The sequence below is a fragment of the Xiphophorus hellerii genome, chromosome 14, assembly GCF_003331165.1.
Source record: "Xiphophorus hellerii strain 12219 chromosome 14, Xiphophorus_hellerii-4.1, whole genome shotgun sequence".
NCBI lineage: Eukaryota > Metazoa > Chordata > Actinopteri > Cyprinodontiformes > Poeciliidae > Xiphophorus > Xiphophorus hellerii.
Genome location: NC_045685.1, coordinates 27,200,265 through 27,223,370, shown reverse-complemented (window position 1 = coordinate 27,223,370; position 23,106 = coordinate 27,200,265). Strand labels below are relative to the sequence as shown.

The 23,106-nt window shown below is 40.0% G+C and overlaps 1 protein-coding gene across 3 annotated transcripts; it reads right to left on the bottom strand.

Annotated features, from left to right (window-relative positions):
* Positions 1–1,426: 1,426 nt before the first annotated feature.
* On the bottom strand, positions 1,427–22,323 carry LOC116732572 (alpha-tectorin-like). Of its 3 annotated transcripts, none has more exons than XM_032582846.1 (19): positions 22,228–22,323; positions 20,647–20,718; positions 20,377–20,474; positions 19,697–19,906; positions 19,394–19,456; positions 17,835–17,928; positions 17,599–17,728; positions 16,763–17,024; positions 15,911–16,067; positions 15,730–15,817; positions 15,574–15,636; positions 15,227–15,423; positions 15,014–15,148; positions 14,740–14,927; positions 14,500–14,651; positions 13,572–13,817; positions 13,322–13,484; positions 2,870–2,953; positions 1,427–2,370 (listed from the first exon to the last, which is right to left on the bottom strand). In XM_032582846.1, exons 2-18 carry the CDS (start codon positions 20,693–20,695, stop codon positions 2,870–2,872), a joined length of 2,379 nt encoding a protein of 792 aa, XP_032438737.1. In that variant the 5' UTR covers positions 20,696–20,718; positions 22,228–22,323; the 3' UTR covers positions 1,427–2,370. The 3 variants fall into 3 exon arrangements, with proteins under 3 accessions (XP_032438737.1, XP_032438736.1, XP_032438739.1); XM_032582845.1 differs by lacking the exons at positions 1,427–2,370; positions 2,870–2,953 and adding exons at positions 11,905–12,586; positions 13,122–13,205; XM_032582848.1 differs by lacking the exons at positions 1,427–2,370; positions 2,870–2,953; positions 13,322–13,484; positions 13,572–13,817 and adding exons at positions 11,905–12,586; positions 13,122–13,205.
* Between the last annotated feature and the right edge of the window lie 783 nt (positions 22,324–23,106).

Below are 23,106 nucleotides of genomic sequence, written 5' to 3'. Positions count from 1 at the left end.
GAAACACCTGCAAAGGAATGTCACTGAACCAGAAAACTGAGCACAGCTGCAGCCATGTATTAAAACACCAGATGCTAATAACTCAGTGATTTCTCACAACATGACATTTGTTTTGGGCTTCAACTGATTTTCCACCTTTCCTTCATGAAACCAGAGGACATTTACAGAGGATTGTCCAGTAATGGGTTATAAAACCAGTGAATCCTAAAAGGCATCATTGCCTCAAATTTACACCACAGATATGAGGAAGATGAGCTGAAGAATGAAGACAATAATAATAATAATTACACCTGGTAATTAACAGGTGGAGCTCCAAGGAACAGCAGATGTGACTCACAGTTTGTTGTTTGGTAACATTTCAAACTGATGCTGAACTAAAATGACCTCAGTATGTTTTATAATGTCACTTCAGTTTCTCACTTATTAGCTCAAATGTTTCTTCTGCCCCAGTTTAGAATCCAGTCTCTACCAGGAACGGACTGGCATACGGGGCTAACTGGGGCCTTCCCAGTGGCCCCTCCGTTGGACAGCCAAAAGGGCGCAGCAAGCAGCATCCTTGGTTTGCAGAGTCTCAAACTACGTCATATCAAACTCCTTCCTGACCTCACTTCCGCCCAGTCAGGCAGATTTCAGCAGTGCAGTGGACCTGTAAACTGAGCGCAACAGAACCGCCGGCTGACCATGAAGAGCAGAGATCAGAAAAACTGGTCCGAACAGAAAACAGCCTCTGAGGCGATTATTACAAACTCAACGACGGTCATGAGACAGAAAAGCCTCGTCTGGCCGTCTGTTCCTGCCAGTGAGTCATGAATTAAATCTCCATATTTCTCTCTCCAGCAGAGAAGCCCGGTCTGCAGAACCAAGCTGAAGTTGGTTCCGATTGGGGAAATGACTAAAGGGCGATTCCACCCAATTTTTCACCACCTCCCGCATCTTTAATCGGCTCTAGGTTAAAAACTACAACACCTGGACTCTTCAAACCTGGACTGGATTATTCTGCTCTAATAACAGAATATTTTAATCCATGTTTGGGATTTGTGAAACCTTTAGGTGATTTGTGAAACTTCACTAAAGCTTAGATTACTATTCATACTTGTTACATGCAGACTTTTCAAATTCAATTTGAATTCAAAACCACTTTCTTAATGGGAAATTAAATGTTGGTGTAGCTCATTAATTCTTCAAAGAGTTCAAAGGTCAATGCCGCCCTGCCGGCCTGATGCGGCTCCAGCTCTCATGCAATTACACAACTTTGACCTTAAAACAGTCAGTTTCATCTAAATCCATCAAAATGATCAAATTTCAACAAAACTTTTAGTAATAAAGACTTTGATTATCTTGTCAAATAAATGCCTTTTGTAATCTAAATACATAAATATCCCACGCTGACCTGGATATTCAACATGAATAAAAGACCAAATACAGACTTTTATTTTTAATGTTTATTTGCTGATTAAAACATGAATTACAACTTTAATCACCTTCATCCAAAGTAGTTATTATAAAAACTAAAAATGTTTGATTAATAATCATCATTGCACACTTCAATATTTTAGTGATTTGAAGTCAAAAGTGCTGATCTTTATGTCGCCGCCGCACATCAGATGTCCAACATGAAAACCAAACAAGAAACAACAACAATCCATCCAAAGACTGAAGAAAAACTACAAAAGGCCGAAAGCAGAATGAGAAAAAAATCATTTATTTGACCTCAAATGGCTTTTATTCTGTCTAAGTTTAGAAGAATTAAAACAAATGACCAGTTAAAGCTTGTATGTAATACAAATTGTAGCCACAAGAGGGGGAAGTGCTCCAGTTTTACATTTGTAAGAGTTAAAACTCTGCTTTAACTTTCTGAATTGAAAACTCAACTTGATAATAATTTTATAGATGTTAAAAACTGACATCAACCTACAAACGTCATGTTGGAGTTTCTGTAAATTTCAGCTTCAGAAGAAGAAAAACGGCTCAGTAACAGCCACCAATCCCTGCTAAACCTTTACTGATCATTGAGACTAGAAATGAAATCAAATTCCTCCTGATTGTAGAGCTGACTGAAACATTGAAGCTCACTGTGAACCACTGCAGCCTCATTCTGCTCTCTGTTTTCCTCTGTGCATTATGGGATGTTTCAGATCTACAATGTGTTGAGCTCAGACAAGGTGAGAATCAAAAAGCTTCTTTCATTGAAGACCAACTATAAACTCTGATTAGTTTAGTGTTTCACTCACTTCCCTTCACCACATTTGATTAATACAAAGAAACGCTCAGCAGTAGAACCGCTATGTGTCAGAGATTTCCTCATAACACCCGGGTCTGGATCAGAACCGGTCCACAGACTGGATCTTCATGGAGTTTGAGGTCCTTCACCTGAAAAGACAACAGGAGCAAAGTTTGAACCAGACTTCACAAACTGCTGTGGTTCAACTGGACATCAGCTTTACATGATGATGAAAAGTTTTTCCCCTCGTATTTTAATAACTCAAACATTATGTGCAAAACTCAGGAAATCTTCCTTTAAAAAGCTCAACACCAACATTTTGTCACAAAAACAAACCCTGTAAAAAGTTCAAGCTTGGTCTCTCTTCCCATCCATCAGGAACTTTGTCCATTTCTATTTCTGTCTCCATTGATGTGACGACTATCAGAGTTTGAGGTTTTCATTTTCATAATCCTGCAACCGTGTCTAAAGATCCAGCTGTGTTACCGTAAACTAGACGACTAGTTACGACCCCTAGTGGAGAGTTCAAGCTACTGATCCACTGACCCCATCTGAGATAATCACTAAAGGATTAATGGGAAGGAACAATTATAAATGTGAATAACAATAATAATAATAATAAAATGTCAGAATAACAGACAGTCTTACCTAGGCAGTCCAAGCCATGCTGATGAAGGCAGCAGCTCCAGACTGGGACCGGACAGACCTGCGTCTCCGAGTTCCAGCACACGTCTAGAAGTGAAGGACAGACAAGTCTGCATTTCAATGACTGTCAAAGCTGAACTTTGTCTCTCATAGTGTGTTAGCGTCAAACATCCTGAGGTGAGTGAGATTCAGAGAAGCTGCACCTTGAAACAGGTGTTCTCCTGTTTGATGCAAACAGCTGGAGGCTGTGTGTGTTCTTCTGTGGTTTAGTTTGACCTTCCTAAGAAACGCACCCTGGAAAGTTTACTGACATGGCAACAATCAATCAGCCAAATCAAATTTTATTTGTAGAGCACCTTTCAGCAACAAGGCATTTCAAAGAACGTTACATCATAAAAACATAAAAATATAAAGTCAACAGCTTTACATTTTGCACATCAGATTATTGATCAATGTTTCATGATTATGTTTTGAAATCAGCTCTAACCAGCTGAGTTTTTAGTCTGGATTTAAAGGAACTCAGTGTTTCAGCTGTTCTGCAGTTTTCTGGTGGTTTGTTCCAGATTTTTGGTGCATAGAAGCTCAGAGAATCAAAGTCAAAGTTTCTGATTCTGTAAAGCTCTCAGGGTAACTTTACACCACAAATTTTACTCAAGTTAGAGAAGCAATAGTTCAACATATTTTTACTCAAGTAAAAGTAAAAAGTTTCCATCCAGGAAACGACTCAATTAAGAGCAGAAAAGCATTTGGTAAAAAGTAACTGATCAAAACATGAATCATATTTTAACAATTCATCATCAGATGCACCAAAATGCAAATTTATGTGGAAATTTTGGACCAAATTGAAAAACCTTTTTCTTTTGTAACATAGCTACAATTTGGGGAAGTAAAATGTCTCCAAATCAATTTCTGTCATGATAAAGTTTATGAAACTTTAACAAAGTTTTTGTGAAAGTTTCCTCCATCTGGAGAATTTATGGTTAAAAGCTTGTTGTGGTGGTGATTTTGCAAATAGATGGTAATAATCTTGGGTTGTTTATCTACGTGGCTCTGTTGCTGTGAATGTTTCCTCTTTCCCCCTCAGAGAATTTGGTTTTCTGTGAGAAATGTCTCCATGGATGAGCAGAAGAGCGTCCAGCGGGTCTTACCCTCTACAGGAGGATGATGAAGGTGATGATGAAGGTGGCTCTCTGGTGACCGGAGCTGCTGGGCCGATTTGGCGTCTCCGTCCTACCTGGAGACGAGGAGGTGACGGTGATGATTGGCCAAACACCTGGGACAGGTATTTGCCCCGGGCTCATTCTGTTCAGTTATTTGTACTGATGGTAAGACAGAAACACCTGCAAAGGAATGTCACTGAACCAGAAAACTGAGCACAGCTGCAGCCATGTATTAAAACACCAGATGCTAATAACTCAGTGATTTCTCACAACATGACATTTGTTTTGGGCTTCAACTGTTTTTCCACCTTTCCTTCATGAAACCAGAGGACATTTACAGAGGATTGTCCAGTAATGGGTTATAAAACCAGTGAATCCTAAAAGGCATCATTGCCTCAAATTTACACCACAGATATGAGGAAGATGAGCTGAAGAATGAAGACAATAATAATAATAATTACACCTGGTAATTAACAGGTGTAACTCCAAGGAACAGCAGATGTGACTCACAGTTTGTTGTTTGGTAACATTTCAAACTGATGCTGAACTAAAATGACCTCAGTATGTTTTATAATGTCACTTCAGTTTCTCACTTATTAGCTCAAATGTTTCTTCTGCCCCAGTTTAGAATCCAGTCTCTACCAGGAACGGACTGGCATACGGGGCTAACTGGGGCCTTCCCAGTGGCCCCTCCGTTGGTCGGCCAAAAGGGCGCAGCAAGCAGCATCCCTGGTTTGCAGAGTCTCAAACTGCGTCATATCAAACTCCTTCCTGACCTCACTTCCGCCCAGTCAGGCAGATTTCAGCAGCGCAGTGGACCTGTAAACTGAGCGCAACAGAACCACCGGCTGACCATGAAGAGCAGAGATCAGAAAAACTGGTCTGATAGGTTTATTTTAATTCCTAACTTGCAAAGATTCAACCAGAGGCAGAATTTTCTTTTCTGCAGAAAAGGAGGGAAGATCCGAGACGCGGAAAGCCGCCGTCAAACACTGTCTGGGATCATCTCTGCCCGATCTTTGTCTGCATTTGGCTTTATTAGAAAATACAAGGAAGGAGGTTGGGGTTTTTCACATAGTCACACAAAGATTTTGACCAATGACCTTTTTCTACAGGGTGTTCTGGAACCTTCTGTGGACATGCCCTTACAAGGGCATGGGCTGACCACAACTAATCAATTACACATGTAGCTGATAACACAGGAATGTGCAAACTTCTCTAGCCTCCAGGCAAACATCCTAAAAATGGTTAATAGTATTTCACAGAAGAAAAGGAGTCAAGTAAACAACACACAAAATAATAATATGAAAACATAACCTTTCAAATAAACTCACAAGTAAATGAACTTAGATAATTTTTCTAACATTCCCTCCTGTTTTTCATATTATTATTTATGAAGTCTAACACAGACATCAAAAACACATTTCTTGCTGGCACATTTTCAATGTATGGTCACAACGTTAGACATCAGAGTTTCCCTCAGAGATGGAGGCAACAAGTTGATAGTGATACATAACATTTCCAACAGTTTTAGCTATCATTGATTTTAAACATGGAATAATGCAGGCAGTAAAAATACAAAACAAGAAAAGAATAATAAGAAGAACCATCATTAATTTCAACAGAAGATGCCACCATGGTCCATATATGAGCCAAGAAAAAACATCTCCTCGTGAGGGAACTGCATCCTGTGACATGGCCTGTTGCAGGTTTTTCAAGGCAGACATTGCTTCATCAAAATGGGTTTCATTAGCATCAGAAATATAAGTACAACATTCTCTAGTGTCATCTTCATCAGTGTCAGCATAATCAAACAATGGCTTAACTTAAAAAAGTAAATTTGGCTTTGTTATTTTCCATCAGGGGAATTACTTTAATCTTTTATCAAAGAACGCAGACTTTGAATGAGACCACATCCACAGGACACCAGAAAAACAGCTGCAAAACTGCAATGACAAAACAGAGATCAGATTTTCCAAAGGCATCATTCATTTGTGTATTCAACACAAATATCTTCAATTCACTCTGTGTCCGAGTGAATTCTCCACCGCTCGTTCCCACTGTGGCTGCTATCGTCGGAATAAATGTGAAACCGCTTCTCCAAGCAGTCGCACTCTTCTTCAGAGACAACAGCTTTTGTTGTAGAGTCCAGAGTCAGGTCTGGAGCTCTGAACTCTAGGCCAGTCTGTGTGTAGAAAGCCATGAGCAACTCATCATGCGAAACCTTATCTCCTGCTTGTCCAGTTTTACTAAGTTCTGCTCATTAAATGGTGGATTTGATCCATTCAATTTACGTTTCTATTATTATATACTACACCTCCAACAGATGGAAAACACCGAAACCCTGTAATCACCTGCTTCAAAAGACAAGGTTCTAAATTAATGTTTGCCCTGAATGTTAAGCATATGCAGATCTTCATTTTAAACTAATCTTGTAATATAAGACTGAACAAAAACAAAACAATAACAAAAGCTTAAAGACGTAGTTGTATAGCTTACATTTACCATCAAAACAATGAATATCAGTGTGATTTAAACAGTCCAGTTTAAATTACTTTTATAGAACAAACTAGATTTTACTGGTAGTTTGTCTAAAACATTCTACATGCTTTCCTTAAACAAAGATTCAAAAGAGTTAGACCTGGAGTAATTATAATGTCAATGTATAACTTAACAAATCCAGACATTTTCAAAATACACCAATTTTTCTCTAGGCCTTTTACTGGTAGTAGAATTTAAAGTTTTATTCAAAGTCATTTTAAATGGATGTAAATCAAAACAAAAATCAAGTTTAGAAAAATCATTATAATCCCACATCTCAGACCCACCTGAGTACTTCTACTGATTAGTGATAACTTAATCAATAACAGATTCTTCACAACATTTCTTAAAACATTCTTAATCCATTAATTTAGTGCTCTGAAAATGGCTAGCACAATAATATTTTTAATTTCTATAATTATTTCCCCAAGTTAATTAACCAAAATATGCTTCATTATCACTATAAATTTGTTATCTATTGGTTTCAAAATACTTTAGCCCATTGTCAGAACATCTTTAATGGAGAACAACTCAAATCCATTTAAAATAAGCATATATTTCACCAGACAATATCTTTCCTTTCACTTTTATGTTTAGTACAGATCAGACATGTTCTTCAAATATTTTGTTTAAGTAATATAAGTTTCAGTAATCTAATTAAGTAATATAAAAGGTAAACCCATAACATATTCTCCTCCCTGATGATGCATTACCTGCTAATGTATCATAATTTCTACTACTTTAAATAAAGATGTTGATGAAACAGGTTTATTATTTTACCTGAGAAATTCTACCCATATTCAATGCTGCCCTTTTCCCTAAAAGGTCAACTTTCAAAACAAACAGAATCATTTATTTCAGCATGATTTAAACCTTCAAGATGACTCTATTTTCCCAAAAACACTTCACATTACAGTTTTAAAGCTCATTATTTCATTTTACTCTTATGATTTTCAAATAATTCATTTTACAAAGAATTTAAACTAACGTTTGACAAAGCATGTTTACCAATTTAGACTTGGTGTTTTGATGCTAAAAAACTTACATTTAACATTTTCCACATTATTTCATTGCTCACTATGTATTTGCTTGCTTAAACAACCTGCACTAAAGAGAAAATGGTTCTCTGAATTTTAGGAAACTAAAACTACATCAAAATCCTGCCTTATGTGATGGTAATGACTCTCTACATCTTCCTATAATCTACGGTGCCAAACAAAACCCTAAGATTTAAACAGCCAATCTCTATGTTCCTTAGGAAAAAAGGTTAATTAAATCCCTTGTATTTTTTAGATTTCACACTTTATGTTTTAAGGTCACTACACTAGTCTGAGCAATCTCTATTGTCAGATCACAAAACAAATCTTTAACCCACCATATGAACTTTCCTTCACCTCTTAGAGGGAATGATTTTATGGCAGGAAAGAGAGTCAATAAGGATTTCAGGAGGAACTCCTAATTCTTCTACTGCTTTATTAGGATTTGGCACTTGAATCATCAGATATGTTTTGGTTTCATCTAATTTTAAAATTTGGGGTTGCTTTATACTTAAAAAAACATATACTAGTGTTTTGTAAAGAGGCTTCACATGTTGGTTAGTTGAATCTAGTGGGGGTAGAAGTTACAGCACAGCTCTTCTTGTTCTCCCCTGCTGAGCTGCTGTGAGTTTGGGTTGCAACTCCTCCCTGGGCTTCATTATTCTCTTGTCTAAATAAACATACTTGTCGCTTTTTCCTGTTTTGTTCTATTTATTTTATTTTTTTCTTATTTTCTTATTTTATTTGCAGCCCTCTCTTTCTGTAGGCACTTTTCAATCATCTCTTATTACAGTTTAATATTGATTCTCTACAATAGTTCCACATGATCTTTTTTCATTAACCAATAACTTATTTCAAACTTAATGTTATCCTTCAACAACAAATCTTGTAAATTTTAGCAAACTTTTCTGTATTTAATCAATTTCTATTTAACAAGAGAGTTACTTCTAATTTATCCTGTCTTAATTATCAATAAGTCCTGTAGATTTAATAATATTTATCTATCTTAAAGTTTTGGTCAGTTTAAAAAGACTGATTGTGAAACTATCTAGAATCAGCCGCGTGCTGCAGTTTGTTGTTATCTGGGCAATTCCTCTTACAGTTAGGGCCTGTTTCTCTAAAGATCTTTTCTGTTTTTTCTTTATCCTCAACTCATTAAAAAGGTCCCATTGTAGCTCATTGTATTTTATTCTATTTTTACTACTACCTTCTCAGCCTAGAAGGAATAATTAACAGTTTTATCTAATATTTTAGTTCTCAATTCTATATACATATTTTATTTTGTTTATTTCTCTACCTAATCATTTATGTATTTATCTATTTATTTACTTTATTTTTCATTTAGTCATCTATTAATTTGCCAATACATCATTTCCACAATCCTCTGTGACCTCATTTTCTTGGCTTATTCTTTATTTATTTATATTTCATCCTGTAGTTCTACCAATTTATTTAGCCTTAGACCCCATATTTTTACTTTCAATTTGTTCAGATGTTTTATTTTATCAGGATTCTATCTTTCAATGCCTTCCAATCTTTACACACTGCAGGTCACACTTACTGCTGTTGTTGCTTAATTTGAATAATTTAGTCCAGTTTAACACATAGGGTGTTCTAAAAACTGGAAACTTTGCACCATGAGACAGCACTAAAAAAATGCTCTGTAGGGTAATTTCTGCTTCTACTTGGTTGTTCCAAGTGAGAAATTCTTGCCTATGGCATCCACTTACAGAGGTGCTGTTCACATTCTCATTGTATTTATATGACATAAAATACCAAGTGGTATTTTATCTCCAATTACACACACTCTTTCACACCAACATGAATTGTAACACAAACAAAAAAACACAAAACACAAAACAACTGGTCAGATTTGTAGTCAGTCAAAATTTCATCAGTCACCAATTTTCAGTCTGTCCTCATTATTTTATCAAATTTTACTCTAATTTTTTATCAAATTTTACTGAAGCTTCAGGAATTTCCCAATGTTTTGTTAACATTTTTCATGTTTTAATTTAATTAATTTTAAACTTTAGTCTTCAGGAACCTGTTTTAAATACCGTGCACATTTATAAAGAGACATCTCAAACTTATGTTAGAATCTAACAACAACCAATAATTTCCTGTTTTCTGGTACCAGTTTTTTACTTAACCCTTATTTTAAAACCGAAACACCACGTTTTTTCTTTATTTTACTTTCAACACACCATCTACACCGTACTTCTTTTTCCATTTAGTCAGGTACTTTAAGTTTCCTGGCTCCATCTGACACATTAACTTCTCATCCCCTTTAAGACTTTTCTCCTTCCCGTGTGAAAAACCCATATTTTACAGTGTGTTCATCCCGTTCTTTACACACCTAGGGTGGACTCTACAGAACGGGGGATAGGAAGAGTAGGGTGGTGGCCAAGTTCTTGTTGTGGTAATTCTCGCTTGGACTAAATTCAATAAATGATTTGAGTGGAGAATTCTTGATGATCATCCCCAACAAGCCCACCACTCACCTTTCCCACTGTTTTTTAGGTATCACATTTATTGCCTTTCCCTACGTGTGTTTTTTATACTTTCCCTTTTTTTTTTTTTTTTTCTTGATGTCAAACGGGGGACTTGAAAACCGCTTGTAACATCCCATTTACTTACTTGGTTGAATCCTTCTCTGTCTCGGTTTTGAGTCCCGTCAATCCACCGTTGGCAGAAGGAGGTTGACCTAAGACACTGGCCCAGCGAGGAAATTGCCCCCCGGGACTTTTCAGAATACTGCCGGCAGATTTCAGCTCGTCTTACTCCTTCCGTCAGCGGTGGGTATGTTGGGAATCCCTGAACGAGCCCCCAAATGATAGGTTTATTTTAATTCCTAACTTGCAAAGATTCAACCAGAGACACAATTTTCATTTCTGCAGAAAAGGAGGGAAGATCCGAGACGCGGAAAGCCGCCGTCAAACACTGTCTGGAATCAACTCTGCCCGATCTTTGTCTGCATTTCGCTTTATTAGAAAATACAAGGAAGGAGGTTGGGCTTTTTCATGTAGTCACACAAAGAATTTGACCAATGACCTTTTTCTACAGGGTGGTCTGGAACCTTCTGTGGACATGCCCTTACAAGGGCATGTGGCTGACCACAACTAATCAGTTACACATGTAGCTGATAACACAGGAATGTGCAAACTTCTCTAGCCTCCAGGCAAACATCCTAAAAATGGTTAATAGTATTTCACCGAAGAAAAGGAGTAAAGTAAACAACACAGAAAATAATAATATGAAAACATAACCTTTCAAATAAACTCACAAGTAAATGAACTTAGATGATTTTTCTAACTGGTCCGAACAGAAAACAGCCTCTGAGGCGATTATTACAAACTCAACGACGGTCATGAGACAGAAAAGCCTCGTCTGGCCGTCTGTTCCTGCCAGTGAGTCATGAATTAAATCTCCATATTTCTCTCTCCAGCAGAGAAGCCCGGTCTGCAGAACCAAGCTGAAGTTGGTTCCGATTCGAGAAATGACTAAAGGGCGATTCCACCCAATTTTTCACCACCTTCCGCATCTTTAATCGGCTCTAGGTTAAAAACTACAACACCTGGACTCTTCAAACCTGGACTGGATTATTCTGCTCTAATAACAGAATATTTTAATCCATGTTTGGGATTTGTGAAACCTTTAGGTGATTTGTGAAACTTCACTAAAGCTTAGATTACTATTCATACTTGTTACATGCAGGTTTTGCAAATTCAATTTGAATTCAAAACCACTTTATTAATGGGAAATTAAATGTTGGTGTAGCTCATTAATTCTTCAAAGAGTTCAAAGGTCAATGCGGCCCTGCCAGCCTGATGCGGCTCCAGCTCTCATGCAATTACACAACTTTGACCTTAAAACAGTCAGTTTCATCTAAATCCATCAAAATGATCAAATTTCAACAAAACTTTTAGTAATAAAGACTTTGATTATCTTGTCAAATAAATGCCTTTTGTAATCTAAATACATAAATATCCCACGCCGACCTGGATATTCAACATGAATAAAAGACCAAATACAGACTTTTATTTTTAATGTTTATTTGCTGATTAAAACATGAATTACAACTTTAATCACCTTCATCCAAAGTAGTTATTATAAAAATTAAAAATGTTTGATTAATAATCATCATTGCACACTTTAATATTTTAGTGATTAGAAATCAAAAGTGCTGATCTTTATGTCGCCGCCGCACATCAGATGTCCAACATGAAAACCAAACAAGAAACAACAACAATCCATCCAAAGGCTGAAGAAAAACTACAAAAGGCCGAAAGCAGAATGGGGAAAAAAATCATTTATTTGACCTCAAATGGCTTTTATTCTGTCTAAGTTTAGAAGAATTAAAACAAATGACCAGTTAAAGCTTGTATGTAATACAAATTGTAGCCACAAGAGGGGGAAGTGCTCCAGTTTTACATTTGTAAGAGTTAAAACTCTGCTTTAACTTTCTGAATTGAAAACTTAACATGATAATAATTTTATAGATGTTAAAAACTGACATCAACCTACAAACGTCATGTTGGAGTTTCTGTAAATTTCAGCTTCAGAAGAAGAAAAACGGCTCAGTAACAGCCACCAATCCCTGCTAAACCTTTACTGATCATTGAGACTAGAAATGAAATCAAATTCCTCCTGATTGTAGAGCTGACTGAAACATTGAAGCTCACTGTGAACCACTGCAGCCTCATTCTGCTCTCTGTTTTCCTCTGTGCATTATGGGATGTTTCACATCTACAATGTGTTGAGCTCAGACAACGTGAGAATCAAAAAGCTTCTTTCATTGAAGACCAACTATAAACTCTGATTAGTTTAGTGTTTCACTCACTTCCCTTCACCACATTTGATTAATACAAAGAAACGCTCAGCAGTAGAACCGCTATGTGTCAGAGATTTCCTCATAACACCCGGGTCTGGATCAGAACCGGTCCACAGACTGGATCTTCATGGAGTTTGAGGTCCTTCACCTGAAAAGACAACAGGAGCAAAGTTTGAACCAGACTTCACAAACTGCTGTGGTTCAACTGGACATCAGCTTTACAAGATGATGAAAAGTTTTTCCCCTCATATTTTAATAACTCAAACATTATGTGCAAAACTCAGGAAATCTTCCTTTAAAAAGCTTAACACCAACATTTTGTCACAAAAACAAACCCTGTAAAAAGTTCAAGCTTGGTCTCTCTTCCCATCCATCAGGAACTTTGTCCATTTCTATTTCTGTCTCCATTGATGTGACGACTATCAGAGTTTGAGGTTTTCATTTTCATGGTCCTGCAACCGTGTCTAAAGATCCAGCGGTGTTACCGTAAACTAGACGACTAGTTACGACCCCTAGTGGAGAGTTCAAGCTACTGATCCACTGACCCCATCTGAGATAATCACTAAAGGATTAATGGGAAGGAACAATTATAAATGTGAATAATAATAATAATAATAATAATAATAATAATAATAATAATAATAATAATAATAATAATATGTCAGAATAACAGACAGTCTTACCTAGGCAGTCCAAGCCATGCTGATGAAGGCAGCAGCTCCAGACTGGGACCGGACAGATCTGCGTCTCCGAGTTCCACCACACGTCTAGAAGTGAAGGACAGACAAGTCTACATTTCAATGACTGTCAAAGCTGAACTTTGTCTCTCATAGTGTGTTAGCGTCAAACATCCTGAGGTGAGTGAGATTCAGAGAAGCTGCACCTTGACGCAGGTGTTCTCCTGTTTGATGCAGAGCTGCAGTTTGCAGTGCAGGTAGACCTCAGCTGAGCTCCCAATGAACTGGAACATGTTGAAGGAGAAGGAGTTGGAGGTTCCCTTTCCGTTTGCCTCCACGCTCACCGTCTGGTCCTCAGGGTTTGGACAACTGCTCACAAGCGTCAAATCAAACGTTGGTGGTCGGATCAGAGAGGTTAGAAAGGTCACAGAGGCTGAATATGGGCAGCGGTCTCACCCGTTCTTGATCAGGTAATGTTTACGGCTAGCGTTGGCCGATTCCTTGTCCGTCGCCCAGCAGGAGTCCATCACCAAGGCAACCAGGCTTTCATTCAGGCCGTTGGCGTCCAGCTCCACCCAGATCTTCTGGTTCAGGCGAACTTTGGTGTTTGAGGCCACAGCTTGAGTTCGGTGGGCGTCGGTGTAGGCCTTCATGGTCAGAGAGTAATTCCAAAGTCCGGATGAGATGAACTGAACCACAGAGCTGCAGAGGACACACACAGCTGGCAGGAGTCTGCTTCTACTTCTGACTGCTCAAAGATTTTACTTTGCTTTCTGCATCCAGCAGGTTTGTACTGTCATATGGAGATGCTAGCTGTGGTCGTCTCCTTGGTGTTTCAGTTTTTACGTCAGCTTAACCGGAGCTTCTTTTCTTTCTAGTAGGTTTTGTTATGTCTTGGTTTTCTGCACCTGTTTTGCCTCCCATTATTTCCCCTCTGCTTCCTGCTTGTTCACAGGCCACATCCAATCACTGCCCTCGTCAACAGACGCTGTGGGCCGTCACGATGTTGCTATGACGACGGGTTCATCTCGTAGGGGAACCAAACTGCATTCAGCTCAATTTTACGCTACAGACACGTTGATGAAGGAACGACCCAAGTTACAGGAGTCTAAAAGCTTCCAACTCTTCAAAGTTATGTTTTCTATGCAACATATATCTATGATAGGACAACGTAGCTACATCTAGTATTTCATAGAGTGTTTAAGCTTTTGGCCAAATCTGTAAAATCACTTTGACCTGAATCATAAAGAGAAAGGATTGGACTCTGTTATATCAATCTATTCCTACAGAAACTGACCAAACTATTCTGTAATGTTTTACTGAATCTTTTTCACCTGATTCTGAAACTAAAACCACAAGTTTACCTGATGGGATCAACACCCACCTGTCTTTGATCCTGAAAGCCACCGTCTGTATGTCCGGCTGGGTCTCAACGCAGGAAAACCCGATGTAGACCTGGTCTTGGCGAGTGATTCCTCCAGAGGAGAGGTTCTGTGTCATGATGGTGTTCTTGTAGATGGTTTGGCTGTTGTGGGTCTGCAAACAGAAACATTAACTCCGTACCAAAAGCTGACCTGTGAAAGTTGCCTCCACATCAAGGTCCCGAAGCAGAGCGCGAACCCACCGTGACCTCAGTCCCACAGAGGTCGGTGCTGTTGAAGCTGAAGGTCACCATGTGGGTCTGCTGGTCCATCTGACCTCTGCAGGTCGGATCTTTGAGCTGTAAGTCAGAGTAGTCGATGCCTTTGTCCTCCAGGAGACACCCGACCAGAGAGAGAGAAGTAGAGCTCTGCCTGCAGACCGGCGGATCACCTGGAGGTTACAGCGTTGGTGAGGAGAGGCAGTCAGAGGGTTTCCTCCAAACATTAAGGCCTGTTCTCAGGTCACAGCTGTCCTACCCAAAGAGTTCGTCTGTCTGTACTTGGAGGCAAAAATGGCCCGACAGAAGCAGCGAGTTTCTCCTCCAGCTGTCTTCTCTCCACAGAACTCGTGATCGCTGCAGGTCCTGTCCTGACAGACGGCCCCAGGGGGCGCTGCAGAGCAGATGCATTACTGTGAAAAGCAGCAGCAGCAGCAGATTCATGGAGCAGACGGAGGGCAGCAGGTCTTACAGCACTGAGCCTTGGACCTCCAGTCCTCCGGTGCGGCGCTGCTCTGCAGGCTGCAGGCTCTGGCGTAGGCCTCCAGGAACCGACAGCTGAGGCCATCCAGATCCGGATAGCGGCACAAAGTGTCTGTGCAGGCGGCCATGTAGGGCTCTGGGTCCACGCCGCAGGAGGAGAAGGGCGCCTCCTTCAGGAGGCTACAGCTGCTCCACATGGAGACAATCAATGATCAATAAACGGATTCGTCTCCCATCACAACTGACGTCACGAGGCATCAAACACCATGAAACATGAAGTTTCCCCCAGAGATCAGAGAGAAACTCAGACTAAAGGTTCTGGATCAATGTGCTCACCGTTCAGCCATCTTGGTGCAGCTGGTGGTTGTGTCAGTAGCGTCGGTGTACTGCGCCTCACAGCTAGGGGGCGACACACAACAAGGTCAGGACCGATTCCTGAGTTTACCTGCAGTCCGTCCGTCCAGCAGCGGTCGGTCGGTAAGGAGGTCTGACCTGGTGGAGCCGTCCTCAGAGAGCCGCTCTTCACTCAGAGACCTGCTGGCGTTTCCACACAGACCCTGCAGAGGCAGTCCATAAGAACCTGGACGGGTTCAGGACGCAGCGAGAGACAATCAGCATCAGACTGCAGGACAGCAGCGATCCTCAGGATCCAAACTCATCTGATGCTCTGTACCTTTCAGGTGGATCTGAGCCGTGGAGCCGTCAAAGAAGACAGAAGCAGAGAAGTCGGACAGGGACGCCTGGACAGTGACTCCAGTTTGGTCCTTGGAGAGGTTCACACCGTGACCCGTCTGAACCGAGCCGCTGAGGGTCAGCGGCGAGCCGTTCAGCTGCGACCCACAGAGACACAGCGGACTGTCAGAACTCAGAGGCTGAGCCACAGAAACCTGGAGGTCTGTCTGAGAAAAGGAGCTACAGGCGAGTCTGGAGGGGCTTCGGAAGGTGGCGCCCCCTGCTGGTGAAGCAGCAGAGAGACGCTGCTTCACCTACAAACTTCAGACTACAGCGGACCTGTGACTCAGCAGCTCTGAAAAGGTTCTGTAGCATGAGGAAAGCTTTAAACACACACACACAGAATGACTGAAACAAATTATGAACCAACTGAAAAAGTTCAACTAAAACTGAATCTGACTTTTGTTTTCAGCTAAAACTCAGAAAATATTTTTTATAAGTTGTCTTTAGGATCAAAGCTGATAGAAAAAAAAAGTTCAAAACTGTTTCAGTTCTTTTGGGTTCAGGAGATAAGAAACCACAAAAACTATAAAGTCTAAGATTTTTTTAATCAAAACTTTTAAATTAGGAAATTTAATCATCAAATTCATTGCTAGTGTTTTCCTGTTGTGAACATTTAAAATGATTTTGTTTTAACTTCATGTCAGTCTCTTATAAGTATCAGTTTGCTCTTTAGCAGCAGAAAAAGTTGCATTTGTTTCATAAATCCAGAGGTTCCTGGGCTGGGCCCCCAGAACCCCAGGATCCAGATTACGGCCCTGCTGGAAGCCATGAAGCGTCTGCAGCGGCTCACCAGAACTCTGCCTCCTTGTTTCAGCTGGATGTCAACGGCCGATGTGAACCCGTTCAGTCGCAGCGTCACGCCGTCCAGGAAGCTCACGTCTTTACGGCGCCGCTCCTGGAAGTGGGCCAGAACCTGGAAGTCTGGGCCTGATGGGATCCTCAGCAGAGAGTACCAGCACCGGTCCTTCACAGAGTTCTGCTGGCCCTGGAAGTCCACCACAGCCGGACCCGTCACCGTGCAGACGGAGCCCAACGAGGAGGCAGAGGAGCAGCTGGTGGAGGCAGAAACAAACATCAAGACCTGTTGCTGGGGGCCACAGCCACCAGGGGGCGCTCTACTCCTCCAGCTCTCTGGATCAGTAGTCAGTATGTTACTGAGGTCTGACTGATGTGAAGGACTCAGATTTAGACCAACTGCTGTGCAGAAAGATTCATTTCAGCCTCACTGATCTCTGATCTGTTCTCCACCGCTGCTCACTTCCTGCTGCTCCTTCACAATAAAAGCTCATTTATCACTTCATGCTTCTCCTTCACAATAAAACCTCATTTATCACTTCATGCTTCTCCTTCACAATAAAAGCTCATTTATCACTTCGTGCTTCTCCTTCACAATAAAAGCTCATTTAACACTTCCTGCTGCTCCTTGAAAGTTAATGCTTGCTGTGAAAAAGACCACAGCTCCAGTGAAATTTAACTTCATGAGTCAAATTTGAAAACACATTTTTCTCTTTCCCACTTTTCAAATACAAAATCAATCAATCAATTTATTTATAAAGCACCCTTCAAAGTGCTGTTTTTAGTAGCAGGACTTTGAGCGTGTAAATAAGTAAAAATGACCATATTTACACGCCGTTGCCTTGACAACGCTCCGTGGGCCCACAGCTGGTTTTCTGGAGGACTGCAGACTGAGAACAGGTGAGAGTCCTGCAGGTTATTGGATCAGAGCTGACAACGTCTCCAGGTCTGAACAGAACGCCTGAGAAACGAAGGAAGAGACAGAAAACTCAGAAACTCAGTTTATCTGAGGAAAAACTGTTTCACTGAATCTCAAAGTTCAGGTTTGGATTCAGAGGTTCACTGACCTGATGACCTGCAGCCGCTCAGATCTGCGTAGGCTTGCTGGTTTGCAACACTCGGAGGGAAAACTTTGTTTCCATCCACCAGAAAATCAGTGAACTGCAGAACAACAGAGTCAGAACCACAGAGACTCAACACAGAATAAAAACTGATTTCATTAAAAATGTCTTGATAAAAACTCATTTCTTTCTTTGAGCCAAAACTTTGTTTACTCAGCTGATTTTTACTCTAAAGAGCGAAACAGACATTTTTCCTGTCTCATGTTTCTATATGTTTTTTGTCTCATGTTTCTATGTTTTTCATGGTGTCCATTGTAATGGACATCTTGACTAAATGAACGTAGAACGTCATGAAAACTTCTATACTTTCCCCGCAGAGCTTCATGCAATAACTCATGGTCTCAACCTTTTAAACTGGATTTTGCTGTTTTGTTTATCAGTGTGCATGTCTGAATAGAGAATAAATAATATAAAATATAGCTTTGACTTTAGTGATGGCCATTGAACTTTCAGATGTATTGACATGCTATTATTTGTAGTGATGTAAACATATAACAATAGATTACACAGTTATCAAACTGCTGGCTATTTCCATGTAACCTTTATTTTTATGAACACCTTGAAGCAGTTTCAGTTTGGATTTTACATTTCTTACAGCAGAAATGTGTTTTTCTGTGCATTATGGCGTCTTGCATCCAGTCGGCTCTGACTTTTTTCTCAGATTTTTGTGTTTACAGACTGATAATTTGATCTAGCAGGACAACAACACCCACTGATTCACTGTGAAGCTGAACTTCTCTGGATGAGACACTGAAAAACTGGGAATGCTTTACTTCTCAATTTACCATCTAATTCCTGTGGCTTATTTTCCTCATCCAATCACTGGATCAGAAATTTCTTGATGTACCGTCAGTTCAAGAAGGTTTGACAGTTTTTACTCCATCATTGAGAAAATAACAGAAAATCATTATGAAATCACAAACTGGCTATGAAATGTTCAGACATGCTTCTTTCTTTGCACAGTAACACTGAATAATTAGGCGCTGTACAGCCAACACAAAGTCCTGATGTCCATTGGGATGGACATTCAACTTTAAAAAAAGTCCTACGATTTAATGAGAGGAAAAATGTTCAAAATACTTTCAAATACTATTACTGGAAATACTTAAAAATATACAGAGAAAACTTTTCTGTGCTGCTATGAACATAAAGAATATTTTTGAAGTAAAACAGAAGCTTCCTCCTCCCCGTCTGTTTTCAGTCACATGCTCGTCTGGATGACTGAAACTCACTAGTATCAACTTAAGGGTCTAAACTTTATTGTTTTTGCTTAATAATAAACCAAACTATAACAAGCATCATGTAAATAACCAATTCCCTAATATTTTTATTAGTTTAATCCCAGAAAAACATCATGTCCACGCCAGTGGACGTGGAGTCTAAAGGATGTCTTGATAAAAACTGAATATAATCAGGAAAATCTTCAGGTAGATGTTTAGATCTGACAATATTTAATTATTAACTCAAAGCTTTTCCTGTATTTTGTAAAAGATGTAAAGACTTACCACTGGTTGGTCTACATTCATAAAAGCACTTTGTGATCCAAAGTTTACTAGAAGAAAAGTGTACTAAAAAAAATACAAAAAAACAGTCAGCAGGTTTGATCCAGTCAAAAGGTTTTCACAAAAAGTCTTAGCATGAAACATAATTACATACTATAGGCGATATAAACAATGAATAAAATATAAGAACTAAACGTAAACAGCTCATACAGTTCTATCAGTTCATTCATATTCTTCCATCAATGTTTTGTGTTTAAGTCTTTTCTAAAACCAGAAAACAGATTTAAATCACTGAACAGAACTTACTGCAGAGTTCATAAAGAACATGTAGCACTCCCCAGTGTTCTTAATGCTTGGCAGATTCTGGACGATGTTTTGCAGTTCAACATAGTCAGGCACACTTTGAAGATAAAACTGTGTGTTGTCTGTTTGAGGCGCCACCAAGCAGTCTCCTCTGCCCTGAGGCTCATAAAAGCCGGTGAAACAGAGAACAAAGTTGTCACTGGTGAAGTTCAGCTGAAAAAACAGAAACACAACAAGTCAAAGAAAAACCGACCCACAAAGATTCATCAAGAAGAGAAAAGAGTCTGGAAGTCCTGAGGAATAAAACTCTACAGAGCAGTTTCTGATTAAATGAGCAGAAATCCTCTGGACTCCTACTTCCTGTGTTTGCTTCAAAATAAAAGCAGGCAGACTCAGAGCTCTGAAGCTGCAGAGATCATCATCATCATCAACATCACCATCATCATCATCATCATCATCATCATCATCATCATCAGCAACATCATCATCATCATCATCAGCAACATCATCATCATCATCATCAGCAACATCATCATCATCATCATCATCATCAGCAACATCATCATCATCATCAACATCATCATCATCACCATCACCATCATCATCACCATCATCATCATCATCATCATCATGCGTCTGACTAAGCAATAATTAGTAGAGGTTCATCCAGTCATTTTACTCACATAAAGTTGTTCGTATTTCTGTCCAAAGTACGTGATGGGGCATGAGCTGATGTCCACCTCTGTGTTACTAGCAAATACTGCAAGCTGGTCAGCAGCTCCTGAAACACAGAGACACATGAGATGAGAACCAGAGTCTGGCAGCAACATGACAATCTGTAGATGAATAAACCAGCATCAGTTGGTCTGTTTGGAGACCAAGATGGCAGCAGGAGCTCCGTTCCTCCATCTTCACTGACTCAGCAGAAACTGCTTCTAACTGCAGGAACTCACCTGGCAGCAACATGGCAGCAGAGAGGAAGAGGAGCAGGAGGCAGAGCATGTTGGAGGCGACCAATCAGAGAGCTGGAAAACAGAACATCACATGAAACATAAATCAGTTTTTACTTTCTGCTAAGTTTATTGTTGAAGTTTGAATGTCTCGTTTTATTTCAGTCATGAATGAATTCCTTTGAGGCAGAATCTGTTGCTGGTTTGTCTTCCTTGGAGGTGAGGAAGCCACCTGGGGCCACAGGGACACCTGCAGGGGCCACAAATGTCCTCTGTACAAACACAGGCTGTAAAGTTACTGACAACAAGGCAGATGAATCAGCAGCAGGACCTAAATGATGATATTTGTTTCAGATTTCTCCCAGAAATCTGAAGTCCTGATGTTAAACCAAAACTTAAAGTGGATTAATGGCAATATCTGGCAACTTCCAACTCTTTCTGATCTGTTGCCAGATTCTGAGGCTTCAAAATGATCCGGTCCTGGTTTTGATCTGTAGTGAGTCTGGTTGATCCAAACAGCAGCGCTGGTAGTGAGCTGAATCATGTCACCTCACAAAACTGCTTGTGTAACAAAGAGCCTGACACCAAACAGACGAAGCAGCTAAACTCTGGTTGGAACGACGTCCAACAGGAAGCAGCTGGCATTCAGTGCTCAGCCTGATGCCAACACAAACAGCTGGAGGCTGTGTGTGTTCTTCTGTGGTTTAGTTTGACCTTCCTAAGAAACGCACCCTGGAAAGTTTCCTGACATGGCAACAATCAATCAGCCAAATCAAATGTTATTTGTAGAGCACCTTTCAGCAACAAGGCATTTCAAAGAACGTTACATCATAAAAACATAAAAATATAAAGTCAACAGCTTTACATTTTGCACATCAGATTATTGATCAATGTTTCATGATTATGTTTCCAAATCAGCTCTAACCAGCTGAGTTTTTAGTCTGGATTTAAAGGAACTCAGTGTTTCAGCTGTTCTGCAGTTTTCTGGTGGTTTGTTCCAGATTTGTGGTGCATAGACGCTCAGAGAATCAAAGTCAAAGTTTCTGATTCTGTAAAGCTCTCAGGGTAACTTTACACCACAAATTTTATTCAAGTTAGAGAAGCAATAGTTCAACATATTTTGACTCAAGTAAAAGTAAAAAGTTTCCGTCCAGGAAACGACTCAATTAAGAGCAGAAAAGCATTTGGTAAAAAGTAACTGATCAAAACATGAATCATATTTTAACAATTCATCATCAGATGCACCAAAATGCAAATTTATGTGGAGATTTTGGACCAAATTGAAAAAAACCTTTTTTGTAACATAGCTACAATTTGGGGAAGTAAAATTTCTCCAAATCAATTTCTGTCAACATAAAGTTTATGAAACGTTAACAAAGTTTTTGTGAAACTATCCTCCATCTGGAGAATTTATGGTTAAAAGCTTGTTGTGGTGGTGATTTTGCAAATAGATGGTAATAATTTTCGGTTGTTTTTCTACGTGGCTCTGTTGCTGTGAATGTTTCCTCTTTCCCCCTCAGAGAATTTGGTTTTCTGTGAGAAATGTCTCCATGGATGAGCAGAAGAGCGTCCAGCGGGTCTTACCCTCTACAGGAGGATGATGAAGGTGATGATGAAGGTGGCTCTCTGGTGACCGGAGCTGCTGGGCCGATTTGGCGTCTCTGTCCGGCGGATGCTGCTTCTTCTGTTGGTCTCTGCTGGCGTCACCGGATTAAATAAACCTGGAGACGAGGAGGGGACGGTGATGATTGGCCAAACACCTGGGACAGGTATTTGCCCCGGGCTCATTCTGTTCAGTTATTTGTACTGATGGTAAGACAGAAACACCTGCAAAGGAATGTCACTGAACCAGAAAACTGAGCACAGCTGCAGCCATGTATTAAAACACCAGATGCTAATAACTCAGTGATTTCTCACAACATGACATTTGTTTTGGACTTCAACTGATTTTCCACCTTTCCTTCATGAAACCAGAGGACATTTACAGAGGATTGTCCAGTAATGGGTTATAAAACCAGTGAATCCTAAAAGGCATCATTGCCTCAAATTTACACCACAGATATGAGGAAGATGAGCTGAAGAACGAAGACAATAATAATAATAATTACACCTGGTAATTAACAGGTGGAGCTCCAAGGAACAGCAGATGTGACTCACAGTTTGTTGTTTGGTAACATTTCAAACTGATGCTGAACTAAAATGACCTCAGTATGTTTTATAATGTCACTTCAGTTTCTCAGTTATTAGCTCAAATGTTTCTTCTGCCCCAGTTTAGAATCCAGTCTCTACCAGGAACGGACTGGCATACGGGGCTAACTGGGGCCTTCCCAGTGGCCCCTCCGTTGGTCGGCCAAAAGGGCGCAGCAAGCAGCATCCTTGGTTTGCAGAGTCTCAAACTGCGTCATATCAAACTCCTTCCTGACCTCACTTCCGCCCAGTCAGGCAGATTTCAGCAGCGCAGTG

What these genes read in the sequence shown, in the direction of transcription:
- LOC116732572 (XM_032582846.1), bottom strand. Translation starts at nt 20,695, where the DNA reads ATGCTCTGCCTCCTGCTCCTCTTCCTCTCTGCTGCCATGTTGCTGCCA. An exon ending in AACAAGGAGGCAGAGTTCTG is followed by an intron (nt 16,068 to 16,762) that starts GTGAGCCGCTGC and finishes TGTGGGTCGCAG; the next exon opens with CTGAACGGCTCGCCGCTGAC. An exon ending in CAGACAGACGAACTCTTTGG is followed by an intron (nt 14,928 to 15,013) that starts GTAGGACAGCTG and finishes TGTAACCTCCAG; the next exon opens with GTGATCCGCCGGTCTGCAGG.